Source organism: Prionailurus bengalensis, chromosome B3, assembly GCF_016509475.1.
Source record: "Prionailurus bengalensis isolate Pbe53 chromosome B3, Fcat_Pben_1.1_paternal_pri, whole genome shotgun sequence".
Lineage (NCBI taxonomy): Eukaryota > Metazoa > Chordata > Mammalia > Carnivora > Felidae > Prionailurus > Prionailurus bengalensis.
Genome location: NC_057355.1, coordinates 60,199,283 through 60,222,252, shown reverse-complemented (window position 1 = coordinate 60,222,252; position 22,970 = coordinate 60,199,283). Strand labels below are relative to the sequence as shown.

The window sequence follows — 22,970 nt, the reverse complement described above, 5'->3', positions numbered from 1 at the left end:
TTATTTTAAATACCACCTTATTATAAAAAAAGAGAAAATAACCCAAAGCTTAGATATGTTTTTATGTAAGAATTTACATTTAATATGTTATTTTACCTGACATAAATGCTATAAAACTCTAAACTTAGATGATAAGGCATTAATTTCCTATGATTTTTAAGGGAAAGAGAAAATCAAAATTAAGTTACCAAAAATTCTGTATACTCCATAAATGCTGTTATTCCAATGTCTCCTGTTATCGTTTACCCTTTCAGATTATAAAAAGTCATAAATTTAAGACTGCTCATATTCTCAGGTGTGACAAAGTAAGTATAAATTGGTTCAACATTTCTAAATGGCACTACGACAATAAATAGCCTTGAAACTTCATAAACTCTCTCACCCAAGAATTCCGATTCTGGGAAATGATTTGATTGAAGTACACTGCTACTTAGCTACAATACTGTTCAGTGCAAATGTATTATTTAGAATAGGAAACAATATAAAATACCTTATAAGAGAAGATTCACTTAAAAATTATGATACAGGGGCGCCTGGGTGGCGCAGTCAGTTAAGCGTCCGACTTCAGCCAGGTCACGATCTCGCAGTGTGTGAGTTCGAGCTCCGCGTCAGGCTCTGGGCTGATGGCTCAGAGGCTGGAGCCTGTTTCCGATTCTGTGTCTCCCTCTCTCTCTGCCCCTCCCCCGTTCATGCTCTGTCTCTCTCTGTCCCGAAAATAAATAAACGTTGAAAAAAAAAAAAAAATTATGATACAGGGGTGCCTGGGTGGCTCAGTCAGTTAAGCGTCTGACTTCAGCCCAGGTCATGATTTCATAGTCTGTGAGTTTGAGCCCTGCATCGGGCTTTGTTCTGTCATGACAGCTGAGCCCAGAGCCTGCTTCAGATTCTGTGTCTCCCTCTCTTTCTGCCCCTCCCCTGCTTGAATGCACGCTTTCTCTCTCTCTCAAGAAATAAATGTTAAATAGTAAAAATAAAATAAAAATTAGGATACAAAGTATTCTATCATGTGAGTGTTATCTACATAAAATTATAGATGAATATTAAAAGAGAAAAACATTCAGGCTATGCATTAAATGGAAGCAGTTTCTATTTTAGTAAAAAAAAAAGTATGTGAACATATATTTTACTGTAGACTTTTTATACATTTTTCTATGATTTTCATGAATTCTTAAACACACACAAAAAGGTGAAAAGTGGCTATTTCTTAAAATTTTTTTAAATATTTATTTTTTTAGGGAAAGAGACAGCATGAGCAGGGGAGGAGCACAGAGAGAGGGAGACACAGAATCTGAAGCAGGCTCCAGGCTCTAAGCTGTCAGCACAGAGCCCAACACAGGGCTTGAACTCACAAACCATGCAATCATGATCTGAGCTGAAGTTGTATGCTTAACCGACTGAGTCACCCAGGGGCCCCAAAAGTCTATTTCTGAGACAGAATAATTAATGATCTTATTTTCATTTATCTCTATATTAGACATCCTCTATAAAAAATTTTTATTACAAAATAAGTCATTTTACAAGAGCTCATATATAAGACATTACTAATCAACTTTTTTAATGTTTATTTATTTTTGAGAGAGCGAGAGAGAGCACAAGCAGGTGAGGGGCAGAGAGAGAGGGAGACACAGAATCCGAAGCAGGCTCCAGGGTCTGAGCTGTCAGCACAGAGCCCAACAAGGGACTCAAAACCACAAACCACAAGATCATGACCTAAGCCAAAGTCAGACACTTAACCAACTAAGCCAAAGTCAGACACTTAACCAACTAAGCCAACCAGGTGCCCCTAAGAAAATTTTTTTAACGTGTATTCATTTTTGAGAGAGACAAAATGCAAGCAGGGGAGGAGCAGAGAGAGAAGGAGACACAGAATCCAACCGATGCGGGCTTGAACTCATGACCTGAGGCAAAGTCTGAGGCTTAACAGACTGAGCCACCCAGGCGCCCCATAAACTATGAGTATCTCTTAAGTGAAATTCCCATAACATAAAATTAACCACTCCGGAGTAAACACTTACTTACAATGTAGTGTAACCACTACCACCTCTATCTAGTTAAAAAAATTTTCATCACTCCAAAAAGAAACCACATATCCATTAAGTAGTGGTCCCCAATTATGAATACCTTTTAAGCATTATCAGAGTAAATACTGGTATAATTTTATATTTTTACAGGATTTGTATTCAATATATGTAGAACTTCAGTCAGAGTAAAATTTCAGGGGCTAACCAGCCCATCAATAAGCTACTACTTCTTTTTTTTTTTTTTTTAATTTTTGTTTTAAGTTTATTTATTTTGAGAGAGAGCAAAAGAGCACAAGTGGTGAAGGAACAGAGAGGTTAAAAGAAAATCCCAAGCAGGCTCTGCACTGTCTGCACAGAGCCCAATGTGGGGTTCAAACTCAGGAACAATGAGATCATGACATGAGCCAAAATCAAGAGTCAGATGTTTAACCGACTGAGCCACCCAGGCGCCCCAACAAGCTATTATTTATAAAGACTGCCTGATCCTAGCTAGCCTCTGAGTGTCTGACCCAAAATAATCCACACTACTGAGACTCCCTGAAGACCTGGTCAGAAAAACTGAGCTAAGTGAAGAGAATCCCCTCAGGGGTCTGGATAAAGACTGACAGAGAACTGTCAGGACTATGCTCAGTGTGAGTCAATCTTTAAGTCTAGATTCATTACAGACCTAAATCCACATTATCCAGCGAATCAAAATCTGGTCTCAAATATACAGAGTTTAAGAGCTATTCATATAATCATCTATAATCTGATTTTTCATTCCCAAAATCATTATGTGTATCAAAACTGAGAAAAGCATCAAGTACTGAAGTTTTACTAATCCTCTCATCATCCCTTACATCCTAGTCAAGGGTCAAAAAGGCTATATAATTAACAAATACATTAAAAAAGATAGGGGTGCCTGGGCAGCTCAGTCAGTTAAGCTTCCCAGTCTTGATTTCAGTTCAGTTTGTGACCTCGAGGTTCATGGGATCAAGCCCTGAATCAGATCTGCACTGATAACACAGAGCCTGCTTGGGATTCTTTCTCTCTCTCTCTCTCTCTCTCTCTCTCTCTCTCTCTCCCCCTCCCTCCCTCCCTCCCTCTCCCTCTCTCTCTGCTCCTCCCCCGCACGCATGAGTATGTGCACGGACATGCACACACTCTCAAAATAACTACTAAAAAGAAAGAAAAAATACACAAAATTACATTTATCTCAATTACCTTTTCATCAGTAATTATTTGATAAATATTTAGATCTTACAACATCAAAATTAGACTGACTTGGACTCCAGTAACCATGGTACAGACAAAATAACAGATATGCAAAAGTTAGCCATTAAGAATAAAATGTAAGAAGTTTAACGTTTATTTATTTTTGGGGGGACAGAGAGAGACAGAGCGTAAACGGGGGAGGGGCAGAGAGAGAGGGAGACACAGAATCGGAAACAGGCTCCAGGCTCTGAGCTGTCAGCCCAGAGCCCGACGCGGGGCTCGAACTCACGGACCGTGAGATCGTGACCTGGCTGAAGTCGGACGCTTAACCGACTGCGCCACCCAGGCGCCCCCAATACATAGGGGCAAAAATGTATACACTTCTAAATTATGATGGTGGATTTAATACACACACTTAACTCTTCTCCAAAACCCCACTAAGCAACAGTAAAGGAAAAAATTTCTTAAACATGATTTTTCAAGGGAAAAAAAAAAAAAACCCAGAAGAAAAGATAACAGCAACAGAATTTTGGAAGAATGATCATCTATTTCACAGACTAGTGGAAGCTGAATTCTAAGCCAGCAGTAGAGAAAGCCAAGAAGCAACCCAAATTACACCCCAGAACCACCATGCCCAAAAAAGATTCAGGACTTGGCAACAGCATCAGGTGAGTCTGGAAGTGGTGAGGGTGGAGCTAAAAACAGGAGGAGGACGGGTTGCAAAGCTATTTAAGAAGCAGTTCAGGGGCGCCTGGCTGGCTCAGTCAGTAGAGCATGTGACTCTTGATCTCTGGAGTCGTGATTTTGAGCCCCACGCTGGGTATAGCGATTACAAAAAATAAATAAACTAAAAAAAAAAAAAAAAAAAAAGGAGCAGTTCAGCTCTCAGATCCTCTCTCCCTGACCCTCCTCTGCCCTGGAGTGAAACAGAGCATCCCTGAAGAAAAAGAGGAATAATTATCAGAAAGTACCATACTGAAAACAGGGAGATTAAGTGAAAATTTACCTATTGAACGGAACCTAAACCTGACTCTCAACACCCCCAGCCCTCTTCTATCAACAGACTTCTAGAACAATGGCAGCCAGCAGACAGGAAATTAGACATTTTTCTGGGGAACCTGACCAAGCTGAGATAAATCAAAATACTAATACCAGCAGACCCCCCAAATGGCCCAGCAGATCACATCACAGTGAATCCCAGAAATAAGCACCCACCACCAGTTCAGAACGTCTAATGTTCAGAACTTCTAATCAGACTGTCTTTGAGCAAACAATCAAGGATTATCAGACACTTGAAGGAACCATTCAATTCGAAAATGAAACATCTAAGGGCACCTGGGTGCCTCAGTCAGTTAAGCGTCTGACTTCAGCTCAGGTCATGTTCTCACGGTTTGTGGGTTTGTGCTGTTTGTGGGTTTGTGTCTCTGTGCTGACAGCTCAGAGCCTGGAGCCTGCTAAGGATTCTGTGTCTCCCTCTCTCTCTCTGCCCCCTCCCCACTTGCACTCTTTCTCTCTCTCAAACATTAAAAAGTAATGTTTTTAAATGGAGCATCAAAACTAACTAAAATCTATTTGAAGAAGCATGACTATTCCAGGGAGTAGAAAACGTCTCAAAAAAACTACGATTAATAGGGGCACGTGGGTGGCTCAGTTGGTTAAACATCTGACTCTTGATTTCGGCTCAAGTCATGATTTCATGGTCATGGGATGGCGCCCCACGTCGGGCTCCGCACTGAGCATGAAGCCTGCCTGGGATTCTCTCTCTCCCTGTTCCCCTCTCTCTCTGCCCATCCCCACGCATGTGCTCTCTCTCTAAATAAATCAGTATCTTTTAAAAAACTGTTACTAATAACCTTAGGGAGACAAGATACTATATACATAACACAAGACAAAATATTATTTTTTTAATAAAAAGAAAGCACATTCAGAGAAAAATAGCCCCAAAGTAGAGGAGTACCTGGGTGGCTCAGTTAAGTGTCTGACTTCAGCTCAGGTCATGATCTCACAGTTTGTGGGTTTGAGCCCTATGTCATCGGGCTCTGTGCTGACAGCTCAGAGCCTGGAGCCTGCTTCAGATCCTGTGTCTCCCTCTCTCTGCCCTCCCCAACTTATGCTCTGTCTCTGTCTCTCACAAATAAATGAAACATTTAAAAAAATTTTTTAAATAAATAAAAACCCATAAGTAGAAATAACTTAGAGAAAGGTCAAAAGAAGGCTGAACCTGGCAAATGCACTCCTAGGCATATATACAAGAGAAATAAAAACACATGTCCACATAAAAACTTGTGCATGAATGTACACAGTAGCATTATTCACAACAAGCAAAAAATGGAAAACAACCCAAATGTCCATCGACTGATGAGTGAATAAAATATGCTATATACATAAAATATAGTATTATTCAGAATAAGAAAGGAATGGAATTCTGATACATGCCACAATGTGAATGAATTGTGAAAACATGCTAAATTAAAGAAACCAATCATAAAAGACTACATAATGTATAATTCCACTTATGAAATGTCCAGAACAGGCAAATCTAGAGAGAGACAGAGATTAGTGGTTGACTAGGGCTGGAGATAGGAGAAACAGGAGTGACTACTAAAGGGGATGGGATATTTTGAAGGGAAGAAGAGAGATGAAAATGTTCTAAAATTAGATTGTGCACTAACTGCACAACTCTGTGAATATACTAAAACCCATTGGAGGGGCCCTTGGGTGGCTCAGTCGGTTAAGTATCCGACTTCAGCTCAGGTCATGATCTCTCAGTTCGTGAGTCTGAGCCCCACATTGGGCTCTGTGCTGACAACTCAGAGCCTGGAGCCTGCTTTGGATTCTGTGTCTCCATATCATTCTGTCCTTCCCCCACTCATGCCATGTCTGTCTCTCTCTCTCAAAAATAAACATTAAAAAAATTTTTTTTTCATGGGAATGCAAGCTGGTGCAGCCACTCTGGAAAACAGTATGGAGATTCCTCAAAAAACTAAAAATAGGGGGCGCCTGGGTGGCTCAGTCGGGTAAGTGTCCGACTTCAGCTCAGGTCATGATCTCACGGTCTGTGAGTTCGAGCCCCACGTCAGGCTCTGTGCTGACAGCTCAGAGACTGGAGCCTGTTTTGGATTCTGTGTCTCCCTCTCTCTCTGCCCCTCCCCTGTTCATGCTCTGTCTCAAAAATAAATAAACGTTAAAAAAAAAAAAATTTTTTTTTTTTAAAAACTAAAATTAGAACTATACTATGAGCCAGCAATTGCACTACTAGGTATTTATTTATCCAAGGGATGCAGGTGTGCTGTTTCAAAAGGACACATGCACCCCAATGTTTATAACAGCACTATCAACAATAGCCAAAGTATGGAAAGAGCCCAATGTCCATCGATGGGTGAATGGATAAAGAAGATGTGGTATATATATACAATGGAGTATTAGCAATCAAAAAGAATGAAATCTTGCCCTTTGCAACTACATGGATGGAACTGGGGGTTTTACACTAAATGAAATTACTCAGAGAAAGACAAGTATCATATGACTTCATTCATATGAGGACTTTAAGAGACAAAACAGATGAACATAAGGGAACGGAAACAAAAGTAATATAAAAACAGGGAGAGGGGACAAAGCATAAGAGACTCATAAATATGGAGAACAAAGGGAGGGTTAGTAGAGGGGGGATGGGAGGGGGGATGGGCTAAAATGGGTAAGGGGCATTAAGGGATCTACTCCTGAAATCGTTGTTGCACTATAGGCTAATTTGTATGTAAATTTAAAAAAATAAAACTAAAAAAAACACTTTTTAATAAAAAAAAAAAAATAAAAGCTAAAAAAGGTGAACAACACTGTATGTGAATTATATCTCAATTATTTCAATAAGGCTATTTTTTTAAATGTTTATTTTGAAAAAGAGAGAGTGTGCAAGTGACAGAGAAGGAGAAAGAGAATCCCAAGCAGGCTCTGTGCTCACAGTGCAACATGGGGCTCAATCTCACAAACCATGAGATCATGACCTGAGCCGAAATCAAGACTCAAACACTTAACCAATTAAGCCACCCAGGTGCCCCAAAAACTAGTTTTGGGTTTTTTTGTTTTGGGTTTGTTTTTTTTTTTTTTTTTTTTGAGAGATAGAGAGGCTCAAGTGAGCAAGGGTGGAGAGAGAGAGAGAGAATCCCCTGAGGGGCAGAGAGAGAGTGAGAGAGAGAGAGAGAGAAGGGGGTCTCACTAGAAACGGGACTCATGTTCACCTAAAGCAAGCTTCGAGCTCACCCGAAGAAGCAGGGCTCAAGCTCATGAATTGTGAGATCATGAATTGAGCCAAAGTCAGATGCTTAACTGAGCCACCCAGTGCCCCCAAAACTACTTTTTTTTTTTAAAGATAGTTGAGGAAATGCCCCAGAAAATTAAAAAGAGAGAAACAACAAAACAAAAAAATTACAAAACTAATTATTTCAACATCCAAACAATAAGTATTCTATTATTTGGAAAAATTTCAAATAAGAACAACCTCCAAGGACTACAGTGAAAAGGAGGTGAGTGATGCACCAGGCACAAAAGGCAACAACACAGATTAGAAATTTGGAGTCTCCAAAAGAGGTTTCTTCAAAGAGATAAAGTTTGAGGGCCTCAAACATCTTGAGGAGATTATGACAACTGGTGGAGAGCCTAGGATTGATGGAAGAAAATTGTAGAAATCTAAACAAATGAAACAGACAATTATCAATTCCAGAATAAAAACAAGAAGCGATGTAAACATGAAAAATAATAATCCACAGATTCTGCTCTGAATGGTGTTTATAATAATAGTGCTTGCCGTCAGCACAGAGCCCGGCTGGGATTCTCTGTCTCTCTGCCTCTCCTCCGCTTTGTTTCTAAAAATAAATAAACTTTCAAAAAACATTTATAAAAAAAGAAAGAAAAGAAAACTAAAAACCATCTTGATACCCTCAGGACAGGGATGTACTGAGGGAATTCGCTCATGGTACATCCACTCAGAGAAATATCATACAAGTTTTCAAAAGACAGTATAAGGACTATGTAACACTGAAAAACCATTATGGTGCAATGTTAACTGGAAAAAGAAGATGAAGGTTGTATGTTCACTATAAATAACTTTATTTTTAAAAAAGCAGGCGTGTAGAAAAACAAAAATATTAGTAGCAGTTGTGTTAAAATAGAATAATGATTAATACCCCTTTCAATTTTGCACTAACATTTTCAAAAATTTAAAGACCTAGTATAAAGTTTAAACATAAGTAACTCTGGAAATGTTCTAAGACTAGATTGTGATGACAGCTGCACAACTCTGTAAATGCACTAAATATTGTAAATTATATACTTGGAATCAGTAAATTTTATGTTTATACATGATACCTCAAAAATTGTTTAAAAAAAAAAAAAAGACATTCAGAGGAAAACACTTTTTCTATAATACTCACATGAGAAAATTCAGGCTGGGATGGGATAGGCAGTGACCCAGGAGTGAAGACTGGTGTGCTCTGAGACACTGGTGTTGAGGCTTGAGGTGATATAGTGGGCTCGGGTGGGAGAGGGGGGTGTTCTATCTCCAATGGTTCTTCATCTTGTAGTTTCTTCTCAAAACACTCTCCTTTTCCTTCTGATAACATGGACATGTCCATTGGCTCATCTGGTTTAAAACAAGAAAAACAAATTGAGAAATAAGCACTCATCAATATTACTCATGTTCTAATACCACTAGTAACAAGTGTATCACAGCAATTTCCATTCCTAAAAAAATAATGATTTAATTTTCAGAAAAGCTGACAGATTAACAGTAGACTGAGTCTAAGAAATCTAGCAATGCTTTCTTCCCCTGGGAGGAGGAAGGTCCACACTCTCCAAATCCTCAGATATAGATTTCATTGGCGGGGGGGGGGGGCATTCATCTGGGGATACCCACTCATCCCCTTGAAATGTTAAATTAACTCAGCTCCTCTGAACCCCTTTCCCTACCATTACTCAGTTTTTCCACATTTTGTATGGGAACACCCACATTAATGTCACCTAATTTAACCATCGTATATTCTGCCACAGGCCTTGAGAGGCAGCGAATTTATTCACCACTCCAATATCTACTTATTTATGAACTCATTACATTTGCATTAACAATAGCTAAGCACAGAGAAACGAATGCCAGGAAAATACAGAAGAAGAAAAAATCTGTCAGTGCCAATCAGCAGTGATTTATCAAAGAACTAAGTGTAAGCCACTAATCCTGAGATAAATTGCTCAGGAGTGAAACACAAACACACACCACCACCACCTCCCCAATGCTTTCCCATAGTATACTACCCACCTATAGGCTAACAGGTTCTTCCTCAGAGCCAGCCTAGCTAGCTAGGTCTTGATTCATCAACCCTTTTTCCCCTATTTTACGACTTGACCCCAAACAGGCTTCCTTCTAGACCACATTCACAAATTATCTATATATACCACTAAGTTTTTCCCTGCCATCTACATTCATGCTACTGACTATACCTCACCCTGGTGCCTACCCTTGCTGCTTTGCTTGATTTAACCTCACATTCCAGTCTAATGCTAGGTTCCAGATCTGGTGCTGCAGGCCTTGAGCATGCTAGCACAGCTGTGTTAAGTATTTTCATTACACCGTTTCAGTTTCATTTTCATCTCTCTCGCCATGACAAAGTACTTACTAAGGACCTACTGTTCTAAGCACTACATATAAAAAGGTTAATAATTTTAGAAAGAAAGAAAAGAAAGGAAGGAAGCAAGCATATATAGAGCCACAAACAGTTATGCACATGTTAAGCGAACACATTAAATCCAAAATACAATTGACAGGAGAAAATACAGTATGTTATATGAAAGAATAAAAAAGAACGCTGAATCATATATATAACATAATCCCAAGTCTGTAAAATACTTCTTTATGCATAGAAAATACTCTGAAAGGAAATATATCCAAGTACTAATTATGTCTGGATTGTGGTATCCAGGTGACTTTTATTTTCTTATTACTTTCCTATGGGCTTTCCAAACTTTCTACAGTGAGTATTAATTATGTTTACAATCAGGGAGAAAGTATTTTTAGTATATTTATGTGATATTCAATTTTCACACTATAAATAGAAAAAATGGTTTTAAGTACAAACCAAACTTAACTTGCATTAGGATTTTTGTGGAATGGATTGACTTTTATTTTTTACTAAAGATATTATTAATCATGCTATGCTTAATATGATACCAGTCTATCTGGCTACCTACAATTGACTTCAAGACAAACAAGACCCAAATTTAATGGCAAAAGAAAGTTAAGATTACATTTTGTCATGGGTAAATTAAACCTGAAAAACAGTTAAACACATCTCTATATTTATATCACTCAAGACTAGAGACAGCAGGATATCATAGGAGGCATATAAACAGATGAGACCATAGGACCTGGAGGCAGCTGCCAGAGTTCAAATTCTGCCTCTATGACTTAGTTGTGAAATCTCTCTGTGACTCCATTTCCTCATCTGTAAAATGGAGGTAAAACATCTACCTCGGGTTGCCTGGGTGGCTCAGTCGGTTAAACATCTGACTCTTGATTTTGCCTCAGGTCATGATCTCACAGTTCCGGAAATCAAGCCCCACGGTGGGCTCTGCACTGACAGCATGGAGCCTGCTTGGGATTCTCTCTCACCCTTTCTCTCTCTGCCCCTCCCCTGCTCTCTCTCAAAACAAATAAATATTTTTTAAAATTAAAAAAAAAAAAAAAGTAACACCTATTTCTTAGTATTGTTGCGAGGGTTCAATCAAAACAAAAACAAAAACAAAAACAAAGAAAAGCACCTAGAGCCAAAGAGAAGCACACCAAACAGTGCTAGGCATACCATAAGTGCTTAATAAATATTAACCATTATACCATCATTGGTATGTGAAAGAATTAAAAGGAGAAAATCATGAAATTTATTGGAAAAGACTTCGTAAAAGTAGTAGGAACTTAGAAATACCTTGAGTGACTGGATATAAGACTAAGAGAGAGTAAAAGAGATATAGATAACAAGATAAATTAAGTAAAAAGGAAATCTTTCTTGTGAATAAAGTAATGTAAAATCACTAGGTCCTCAAAGGAGGAAGTGAATGAAATCAAAATTTTTACAACCTGCTCCTAGCCATTCTTTGACTAAAACTGCTCGATGATAACAAAAATAACAGTTAAATAGCAAAAGAATCAATTTTTGGTTCCCTTTCCCCAGCAGCATGTCAACATGTTGCTGGAAACTTCTGGGTTATTAGTAACAAACCCGGTTCTTCACTAATAAACTAATATAACATACTATTCTGAGTTCTATCTTAACAAATTTTACCCTACAGATCTTTTTAAAAATGAAGTCAAAAATACAGAATTCTCATAAGAATGAGCCCCTTATACTAGGCCACATCCCTGAAGGGGAGATAGACATGAGTCCTACTGAATAGTTTAGGTCACAGTGACTGAACATATAAAGAAACAGTACGTTCTGCAAGGCAGAAGAAGTGCTGCTGCTCGTCTAATCTGAGAGCAACAGACAGATCACGAGAGCTCACCTTTTCTCCCTTCTTGCTCTGTGGGACTGCTAGGAACGATAAAAGGGGTAGATCGGAAAGCATCAGGGGAAGGAGCAACAAGATCTGAGGAATTCCTTTATATAAAGAGAGAATCACAGGTTATTGTACCACAGCCACAGTTGTGCATTTGTTTTTTACTTTCTGATAGCAAAAATATCTAAGTCATCCAAACAAATCTATTTAGCAATCTCTCAAACATCTACCTGAGGCTGATGGAAGAACCATGAATAATACTTAACTATTTCTCACACCAGACATATCCAAAATTAGAATTAAAAAAAAAAAAAGAATAAGGATAAAGCCATATGATTATAAGAGAAATAAACAATAAAACACAAGGACATCATGATTGCAAAGCAAGATGACAAAGAGCTAAAAAATAAATTCACGTGCAAAACTGAGATAAAAATACTCCCAAGTTTTACCTAATATTAGAAAGATCATGCACATTTTTATTTCAAAAAAAAAAAAAAAAAAGCAAATCTCTTTGCCATAACAGCGAGATAAAGAACTCCAACTAAGGTCAACTATAGTACAATCTATTCTCCACCCCTATGCGGTTAAATGGAAAGAACTGCTGGTCAAATAGAAGAGCAGTATGCTTGTTTTGGTTGTATAACAGAATATAACTGGGCAGTTTCTGTCTAGTGAAACAATTGGGCTACTATTATAAACTTCCAAATGGGGGAGTGCCTGGCTGGCTCAGTCAGAAGAGCATGCGACTCTTGATCTCAGGGTTCTGAGTTCGAGCCCCAAGTTGACTGTAAAAATTACTTAAATAAATAAAACTAAAAAAAAACCTCCATATGGGAAAGCAGAGCTACCTGCCTTCAATAGGTCCACTAAGCTCTTAACCCCAAAATTCTAAAGCCTAGAATTTGCTTTTTGATTTTAAAAAGAATTCTAGACTAGCAATTTCAGCTCTTTCAACCTTAGCCTAAGACCCTCAGATACATGTTTCTTTGGCAGAGCTATTTTAGGCTTACTTACGTGGAAAGACTCTCTTGAACAAGGGACCTCTGACCAGAGAGCTGCAGGAGGTGCAGAGTGGTGGCAGGTGTGGAAGCCAGAGAACATCCACCTTCTTCCCTTGAAGGAGTAGAGCAACCATCAGAAGCTATTTTAAAAGAGAGAGAGAGAGAGAGAGAGAGAGAGAGAGAAAATCCAGTTTCATTTGCTTCTCAAATTGACAATCCTGAGTTTAAAAAAAAAAAAAGGAAGAGGAGGAAGAAGAAAGCAAGCAAGTCACTCAGTACTGCAAAGAGTAATACCAATGTTTCCAACCATGTTCCAAGAGAGCAGAAACTGTTTTCTAATAGTAGTACAATCAATGGAATGCCATGCTAACACAAATTCTAAGTGACCACTAAATACCATCCTCCCTAAATTACGGGTTTCTTTAATATAGAATGACAAAACATATTCCTTAGTCCTTTCCATCATGATTAAACCTTGGGAGGAAAAAGGCAGAATCCTTATCCCTCTGCTTGGCTGCTCTGCTTCTTGTGAAGCTTCTATTGTAAAACAGCAAGTAAGCCTTTTATTCCAAGGTCTACCTATGGTGAAGTAAAGCTCATGCCATGAAACAGATGGCAGAAGTAAAACAATGTGCATCACACCTGATGATATGAATGCAGTTTTCATGATTAGAACCTGGGCCTCCTCAGAGGAGACAGAAAATACTAATGCATTAATAAAAGAATATAAGAGCAGTCATTGACTTATATTATGAACAATCTTTTGTTGGTGACTTCTCAGCAACAGACAGGGGTATTAGCTGCATTAATCCCAAGTATAAAGGAATTTCTTTCTGCTAGGCCATAACTTCCTATTTCTGATAGATGAACTAACTAATAAATAGATGAGTAGGCAGACTATTGCCCAGGTGATTATGAAAAACTTACACTTAATTATCATGATATTAAGATCTGAAGACCTTTGATGACTCTAATAGCTATTCTGTCCTTAATATTAAATTTACTATATTGGGGCACCTGGGTGGCTCAGTTGGTTAAGCGGCCGACTTCGGCTCAGGTCATGATCTCGCAGTCCGTGAGTTCAAGCCCCACGTCAGGCTCTGTGCTGACAGCTCAGAGCCTGGAGCCTGTTTCAGATTCTGTGTCTCCCTCTCTCTGACCCTCCCCCATTTGTGCTCTCTGTCTCAAAAATAAATAAACGTTAAAAAAAAAAAATTAAAAAAAAAATTTACTATATTATTCCTCAAATCTCCATTTCCAACACAGAGAGAAAACTATGTTAAAATGTAAAACAGGGGCGCGTGGGTGGCTCAGTTGGTGGGGCGTCTGACTTCGGCTCAGGTGGTGATCTCACTGTTCGTGAGTTCGAGCCCCGTGTTAGGTTCTGTGCTGACAGCTCGGAGCCTGGAGCCTACTTCGGATTCTGTGTCTCCCTCTCTCTCTGTTCCCCCCTGCTTGTGCTCTGTCTCTCAAAAATAAATAAAGATTAAAAAAAATTTTTTTTAAATGTAAAACAGCAATCATTCCCAAAAAGCCTTTCTCATTAATCAGTTAGAAATGTATTTTCCTTCCATACTACAAACAAGTCTGCATACCTTTTATAAAGTGCCTTCTAATTCAAACAGTAGGCTCAGAACAATAATAATAAAGTTTGGATCTTTGGAGAAGAGGAGCTACAGCAACTAATCACTCTTTATACCTGTTTTATTGCTCTGGTCAAACAAGTCTTCCTGAGTTGACAAAACCTCAGGCTCTGGGGACTTCTGAATCTGCAGTCCACCTTCCAAAAGTTCTTGAGCAGATATTTGTTCTTTTGTTTCCACAGCAGCAAGAGATACTTTGCGACAAGGAGGCATGTCCTCTGACCTAGGAAATTCAAACCACCAGGAGAAAAAGTTGCTATACATTCAAATGCTTTCACCTTTGAATTAAGATTTTCCTGGGGCACATGAGTGGCTCAGTCTGTTGAGCAACTGACTTTTGATTTCAGCTCAGGTCATGATCTCATGGGCGTGAGGTTGGGCTCCACACTCGGCATGGAGACTGCTTAAGATTCTTTCTCTCCCTCTGGCTCTTCCTCTCTCTCAAAAAAAAAAAAAAAAAAAAGAAAAGAAAAAAGAAATAGAAGAAGCCTTTCCTGTTTTGTGTTCTCCTTTAATAATTTCAAAACTTCCAGAGGCTCTATTTATTCAAAGTTGAAACAAGCTACTTTTTATAATGACATGAAGACCTCAGCCCATTTAAAATCTTGTCTCAGTCTCTCACACAGCAATTTTCCAACTTTGCTCACAGCTGTGCAGCATGCTGTCCATGATTTCTCATGAGTGATTCAAGGATTTTTGTTACATATACTGTTACCTACGTGAGCATGAAGGATTCTAAACCAAACCACAACAATGCCAGTCCTAATGAGGACCTTCCACAAAGTTTAGATGTGAATTATCCTCTGTGCTATTGCCACACACATTATCTGCTGCTGACCTTTTCCGTTTGTTCTGCTCAACCTAACCCCCAAATCAAGAATCCTTCATACCAATACCACTCACACATGTAAAACTCTCATTGCTGGCCCCTTTCCAGAGACTTGGGAGGTTCGCCTATTAAAAAGTTAGCAAAACTAGCTACAGGGAAACTTCCTAAAGAAAAGCCTAAAATGTCAGCCCATGTGAGGGTGAGTGTTTTGTATTAGAAAGACAACTTCTCTTGGGGTGCCTGGGTGGCTCAGTCAGTTAAGCCTCCGACTTTGGCTCAGGTCATGATCTCATGGTTCATGGGTTCAAGTCCTGCATCAGGCTCTGTGCTGACAGCTGGAGCCTGCTTCAGATTCTCTGTTTCCTCTCTCTCTGCTCTTCCCCTTCCCCTGCTCGTGCTCTGTCTCTCTCCCTCAAAAATAAACATTAAAAAATTAAAAGAAAAAAAAAGACAAAACAACTTCTCTTGATAGTCAACTTGTTCAGGACTCCATTCCCCACCATTTGTATTGAAGGAAGTTATAAGAAAATACTGAATGCTTATTCATCACCTCTCCCAAACTGGAAGCATCCCACTTTTCCTCTGCCATATCCAAACGTGAGCTGTTGACCAGAGGCAATGCAGTTTGGGACATAATAATCACCAGAGGCACAGCAGAAGGATAAGCCCAATTCCTACCAATTCCACTATAGGACTTGGGAAAAGAATATGTCCATAGCTATACCATAAACTATTAGATGTAGGATACATGAGGACTCAAAGCAATCTGGGTGTTCCTCAATTATAAGAGTACATTTTCAAATATAATATTCATGTGATTCCTCATAACACTAGAGATAGAGAAGATAGGAACTCCTCCCACAGAGACAGTGTCTCTGTAGACAAAGATCAGAGAGGAATGACAACCAAAGATTAAGGAGTCATGCTTACAATTACGGCAACAATAAAATGGCTTTGTAATATGCCTAAAGATAAGGACACGGTTAAGAATTCATAAATAGTTTCCACTGGACCAGAAATATGCACAGTACAAGGGGGGAGGAAAATCAATAATTTCTAAAAATGTTTCCATCTAGCCAAGTAAAACAAGTATGAAACTTAAAAATACTTTCTAGAAACTATAAAGTACTATAACAGAAACCTAAAAGAGCAGAGTTTACCTTGCAGGTGGTGAACTTTGCTCATCTACCACATGTACATCCTTACTGGGCTGTGCTACCACAGGGACATCCTTGCTGGGCTGTTCTGCCATGGGCATATCTTCATTGGACTGTTCTTCATGCTTAATTGCTTGAAGTTTTAGAAGACAGGAAGGAGATACTTAATTTTCCAAAGTACTAGAAGCAGTCCCAGATGCTTTTTTAAAGGCAAAGATTTAACAAAAGAAGTCCAATTTGAAAATATAAACAGACATCAATGCAAAAAGAAAATAACCAGTAACCTTAATCAAAACTAACCAAACCAAACTAAAACAAACCTTACCAAAACTCTTAATCTGCAACCCATCAACTAACAAGTATTTGCCAGACAACTCTGCAACCTTACTATACTAACTTGATTATATTAACCTAGTAGTTATAAACTGTATTAAGGAATGAATAACTAGCTCTAGCTTAGGAGGAAAACGCTTATAAACAATTCCAAATGCCAAAAAACATGTTTCATACCAATATTAGCATCCACATCAGACAGCCCAGTGTAACTAGAGTTGGTAGTTACTGACAGTACAGGCTCTTTGTCTACTTCATATGTCACAGTATGTTCTTCAACATCCTGGCTCTGGGAGAGTTCCAGAACTCCAAAGCCCAACTGTGATGAGGCAGGATCTAAAAAACAAAACCCCAAGAAGTTAGGTAGCATCCCACAATATTATGCACTGTGTAAGGTCCTGTCCCTTAGCAAAACAAAAAGGTCATTTTAAGTCCTTCACAAGAAAGCCTGCCTCCAAAGTTTTTCAAAATAAACTCAAGAATAAAGGCACTAAAAGTGAAAGGGAAAAATACATAACGAAACAAAAATTACATATTCTAAAACCTTCTGAGCACCTAACATATAGGTAGCCTATGTCTACTTTCTGAAGATATACATAAACCATACCCACACACACAGTAATTCAGATTATACTTCCACCCACAAAGCATACATTCCCAAAATATTTGAAAACCAAATGTAACAAGAAAAAGAGTCAATATGCAGAAAGAGAGCTATCCAATGAGCATCAAATTCCTGAACATCAAATTAGGGGGAATATCTTAGACAAATGCGATTTTCTTAATGACTATCCTCATTTTAATGATGAGAAATCTATAACCTGACAACAGAGAAATTTGGATATCTTCATGCTTATGTGAAAGGGACTTAGAACAATCTACTATCTAGATAAAGGCATAAAGCTACCTTCAGCACCAAGGGAGCGTGTGGTAGTATCATCTCTAATATCTTCTTCCTTTTCCTCCTTCTCCTTCTCTTCTACCTCTTCTTCTTTCTCTTCTCCCACAGGAGGAGCAGATTCCACTGACATTCCCAAAACACTACATGGAAAGACACAATCATGTGTTCTCAAATAGGTTGGGACACTTTGCTCAAAGCACTCTTCTAAATTTATTGTAACAGCCCACACACCAACCACCTCTTACGCAAATGTGAAAAAAGTAAAAAGCCTCGCCCCCATCAGTGCTTCTTTCGACAGAAAGCACCTGAAAGGATAACAACTCAAAACGCTGCACTGAATTAAAGAACACAAATATTTAACAGAAGAAAGGAATAAACACATTTGAGTTTTCACTTTCTCCGAAAAAATATAAACAGGGAGAGAAAAACCTTACTCTCAAGAGAATAACTGACAAGTGACACAGTAAGATATGCATTGGATATGCAGTGAAGGGACTCAAAGATACATCAGCTGAACCAGACACAGTTCACCAAAATATTTAAGAAAAATTTTTAATGTTTATTTATTTTTGAGAGAGAGAGAGTGAGTGCGGGGGAGGGTCAGAGAGAGAGGGACACAGAATCCGAAGCAGGCTCCAGGCTCCAAGCTGTGAGCACAGAGCCTGACCCGGGGCTCGAACTCATAGACCAAGAGATCATGGCCTGACCCAAAGTCAGAAGCTTAGCCGACTAAACCACCCAGGGTCCCTACACAAAAATATGTTGGTATAAAAATCTTAGACTACATACATAGAACCAGAATGTCTGAATAAAATTCTGGTAAAAGGCCTGTATATTTAGAAGAAGTTAAGATTACAGGTCAAAAAACAGAAAAGTAAAAGACAACAATCAGAACATATTACAACAAACATACATAAAACAAACAAACATAAAACAAACAAACATAAAACAAACAAACATAAAACAAACATAAAACAAACAAACATAAAACAAACATAAAACAGAACATATTACAACAAATAGAACAAAATAACAGTCTCCCTAAAATAGAAGGAATTCACATGAAGAACCCCAAGACATAGGTGAACAGACAACTCATAAAAAAGGAATATAAGTATCTTAAACATGTAGGAAAATAGAGAAAACAACTGTTGCCCATCAAATTAGGAAAAAAAAATTGTCAATACTATACTACTATTCAGTGCTACCCAAACCTGAGATAAGCACTATCATATACTGTTTACGAGACTCAACCATTGAGTTTACTATAAACTAATAGAATGTTTCTGGAGAACATTTGGAACATTTGGAAAAATGTTTCTAAAAAAACCTCCAAAACAATGTATACACCTAATAATTTCTTTTTTTTTTTTTAATATTTTTTTTTAATGTTTATTTATTTTCAAAACAGAGAGAGACAAAGCATGAACGGGGGAGGGTCAGGGAGAGGGAGACACAGAATCTGAAACAGGCTCCAGGCTCTGAGCTGTCAGCACAGAGCCCAACGCAGGGCTCGAACTCACGGACCGTGAGATCATGACCTGAGCCGAAGTCGGCCGCTTAACCGGCTGAGCCACCCAGGCGCCCCTACACCTAATAATTTCAATAATTTCAATTTTAAGAAATAATTTGAAATGTAGAAAAATCCTTGTGCAAACTTATTTCTCAATGTTTACTGTAATTAAGAAATACCTAGGGGTACCTGGGTGGCTTAGTCAGTTAAGTGGCCAACTTCAGCTCAGGTCATGATCTCGTGGTTCATGAGTTTGAGCCCCTCTTTGGGCTCTGTGCTGACAGCTCAGAGACTAGAGCCTGCTTTGGATTCCGTGTCTCCCTCTTTCTCTGCCCCTCACCCACTCACCCTCTGTGTCTCTCTCATAAATAAACATTAAAAAAAATTTTTTTAAACTTTTAAAAGAAAAAAACTTCAGTAAACTTATTAAGAGTTTTAACTGTCAGGGCGCCTAGGTGGCTCAGTCGGTTAAGCAGCCAACTTTGGCTCAGGTCATGATCTCACAGTTCATGAGTTCAAGCTCCACATCAGGCTCTGTGCTGACAGCTCAGAGCCTGGAGCCTGCTTCAGATTCTGTGTCTCCCTCTGTCTTTGCTCCTCCCCCACTCATGCTCTGTCTCTCTCTCTCTCTCTCTCAAAAAAGAATAAACGTTAAAAAAATTTTAAAAAAAAGTCTTAACTGTCATGGGAAAAACTCCATGTTGTTAAGCAAAAATGTCAGCAAACACAAAATTTTACTCTACACATGTCTGCTATCAAGTGTGCACACAAAAAAAGAAGGAAAATATGTCAAAATGTTTACAGCAATTAGCCTCTGGGTGGCAGAATTATAGATAACATTTTTTGTTTCCTTGAAGCTTTCTACACATTTAATTATTTCATATAAAGACTACTAAGCAGAACTATAATGAGCATAAAGAGGTGAAAACATAAATTTGCAAAGTTAGGGGACCATGATCCAAGGAAAAGGGACTAGTAAAGATTTTCACACACAAAAAATAGAACATTACCTATGTAACCAGGAAGACTAGTTACATAACCTCACGAACTACAGCCCCAAGTTGAGTTTCTTGGGAAACAAAGTCCAAGAGCAAACATGACAAAATGTAGAAGAGCAATGAAAGACAGCACGAACCACATATTTTGGCTCTTCTTCAGTCTCCTTTAGTGGTTTTCCTTCATGTCCCTCCCTCCCTGACCTCTAAGTTCAGTGAGTCCTTGGAGCTCTTCTCCATCTTTACTCACCTCCTTAATGATCTTACCCAGGCTCATGGCTTTGAATATCATCCACATGCTTATGACTTTGCAATTTAAATCTCCAGCTTAAGACATTCCCCCTGAGCTCCATCCAGACTTGCACATCATCAAGTGTCTCCAATTGTTTATTGAAAAGGCAGCTCAACTTCAACATGTCTAAACCTGACCTTCTCCTCTTGCAGTCTTTTTCCATCTCATCTAGCAGCAACCCCATTCTTCTAATACTCAAACCAAAAATGCAGAATCATTGTTACCTCCTTCCTCTCATACTCCACCATCCAATCAGCCTTTGAATCCTATTTTCAAAAAACCCAGAATCTCACCACTCCTTATCTACTTCTACTCTGGTGTAGCCACAGTCATTTTGCCTAAATTATTTCAATAGTCTCCTACTTGGTCTTCCTGCCTCTGCCCTTGCTCCTCCTTCAGTCCATTCTCCTTTTTAATTTAAATAGATTTTAAATTTTTTCTCCAGCTTTATCAAGGTACAATCAACAAATAAAAATTGTACCCTCTTCTGTCTACTCTTGATCCAGCAGCCACAGTGATCCTATTAAAATCTAAGTCAGATCATGTCATTCCTCTGTTCAAAACCCTTAAATGCCTTCCTATCTCAACAAGAGTAACAGCTGACTTCCTCACAGTAACCCATAAGGCCTTACATATTCTGGTTCCCCTTACTTTTCTGACCTCTTCTCCCAATTCTCTCCATCACTGTACTCCAGCCATGCTAAACTCCTTGCCATTTCTCAAATATTCCAGGCACACTCCTAACTCAAGGCCTTTGCACTTGGCTGTTCTCTATGCAATGATTGCACTTACCCCAGATAACAGCAGAGATCACTTACTTAAGAACTTTCTTAATGTTTTGTTTTTTGTTGTTTTTTTTTTTTGAGAGACAGAGCACGAGCAGGGGAGGGGCAAAGAGAGAAGGGGACACAGAATCCAAAGCAGGCTCCAGGCTCTGAGCTGTGAGCACAGAGCCCTATGCGGGGCTTGAACTCACAGACCCTGAGATCATGACCTGAGCCAAAGGCGGACACTTAACTGACTGAGACACCCAGGCACCCCACTCAAGAACTTTTAATCAAATGTCTTATCAGCCAAGCATTCCCTAAGTCACCCTATCTAAACTTGCAACTCCTTTGATGTTTCCTATCCCCTTCTCTGCTATATTTTTCTCTTCAGCCCTTATCAGTTTCTAACATACTATTTACTTATTGATCATGTATTGCTATATCCCATACAAGAATGTAAGCTATATTAAGGTCTATGATTTTTTTTTCTGCATCTCCAAAATTCAACAATGCTTGGCATATAGGAAATACCCAATAAATATTTGTAAAATGATCAGGTGAATCCAAACAGGCTTGGATATAGCCAAACAGGCTATAATAAACCAGATTATAGGCAAAAAAACCCAGTCCTAATGGTTAAACTTTTCTCCACTGTCTAAAGCTAATGGAAAGGAAAACAAAGGTTTAAATACATTATTTAGAAGTACAAAAGTAGCTGACATAAGAACTAAAATAATTATCAATAATTGGGAGCGTATGGAGTTAAATCCTCATCTTTCATTATGGAATTCAATTGTCTTAATTTGATAAAATAAGAAATGGCAGTATTAGTTTTACAATATTGTAAAATATTAGTTTTACAACACTATTGAGCACCAGGAAGATAACCTCTCCAAGAAGTTAAAACACACTTACAGCGTAGCCTCTGTGAAAGGACACCAAGGGTGGGAAAGGACTCTGCTTTTAATTATGTTATTTTTAAAATAAATTATGTATTTATATTACTCTGTTAAAAATATTTGACAGATCTCACTAAAATTAAAAAACCGCTCTGTGAAAAACCTTCTGAAGAGGATGAAAAGATAAACTAGAGTGAGAGAAAATATGTGCAAACCAGATAGCCTACAAAGGACTAATAACTAGAATATATAAAGAACTCTAAAAACACAATTTTTAAAAATCCAATTAGAAAATGGACAGAAGACATGAACAAACATTTCCTTCAAAAGGATGTACAGATGGCAAATAAGCACATCAAAAGATTTTCAACATCATTTGCCACTAGGGAAATGCAAATTAAAATAATGTGATATCACTACACACTTATCACAACGGTCATAATAAGAAATTGTGACAACACCAAATGCTGGTAAAAATGGAGAGAGACTGGATCTCTTACACTGCTAGTGAAACTATATAATGGTATAGTTACTCCAGAAAGAGTTTGGCAATTCTTAAAAAACTAAATATACAACTACCAAACAGCCCAGCAATTTCCCAATGGCCATTTATCCCAGAGATAGAAAGATTATGTTCACTTAAAAACTAGCACACAAAAGGTCAGAGCAACTTTATTTGCAATAGCCAAAACCCAGATCAATCCAGCAACAGGTGAACGATTAAACTGTGGTATATCCATACCATGGAACAACTACTGGGCAATAAAAAGTAATGAACCACTAATATATGCAACAATTTGGACAGATCTCCCAGGAGTTATGCTGACTGGAGGTGTGGGGGGGAAGCCAATCCCAAAAGGTTAATGTATGATCCCATTTACATAACA

The 22,970-nt window shown here is 38.5% G+C and overlaps 1 protein-coding gene across 11 annotated transcripts in view; it reads right to left on the bottom strand.

The window, feature by feature from the left end:
- TP53BP1 (tumor protein p53 binding protein 1) overlaps positions 1-22,970 on the bottom strand; it is a 95,559-nt gene that overhangs the window by 42,199 nt on the left and 30,390 nt on the right. For all 11 annotated transcript variants that reach the window (XR_006293030.1, XR_006293031.1, XM_043554079.1 and 8 more), the window contains 7 exons: positions 17,624-17,757; positions 16,894-17,052; positions 16,387-16,516; positions 14,454-14,620; positions 12,768-12,894; positions 11,757-11,851; positions 8,642-8,850 (listed from right to left, as the gene is read on the bottom strand). Coding sequence is in view for 9 of the 11 variants with exons in the window: in XM_043554079.1 (XP_043410014.1) it covers positions 8,642-8,850; positions 11,757-11,851; positions 12,768-12,894; positions 14,454-14,620; positions 16,387-16,516; positions 16,894-17,052; positions 17,624-17,757 (1,021 nt within the window). In the remaining 2 variants the exon portion in view is untranslated. The remainder of the gene's footprint in view (positions 1-8,641; positions 8,851-11,756; positions 11,852-12,767; positions 12,895-14,453; positions 14,621-16,386; positions 16,517-16,893; positions 17,053-17,623; positions 17,758-22,970) is intronic.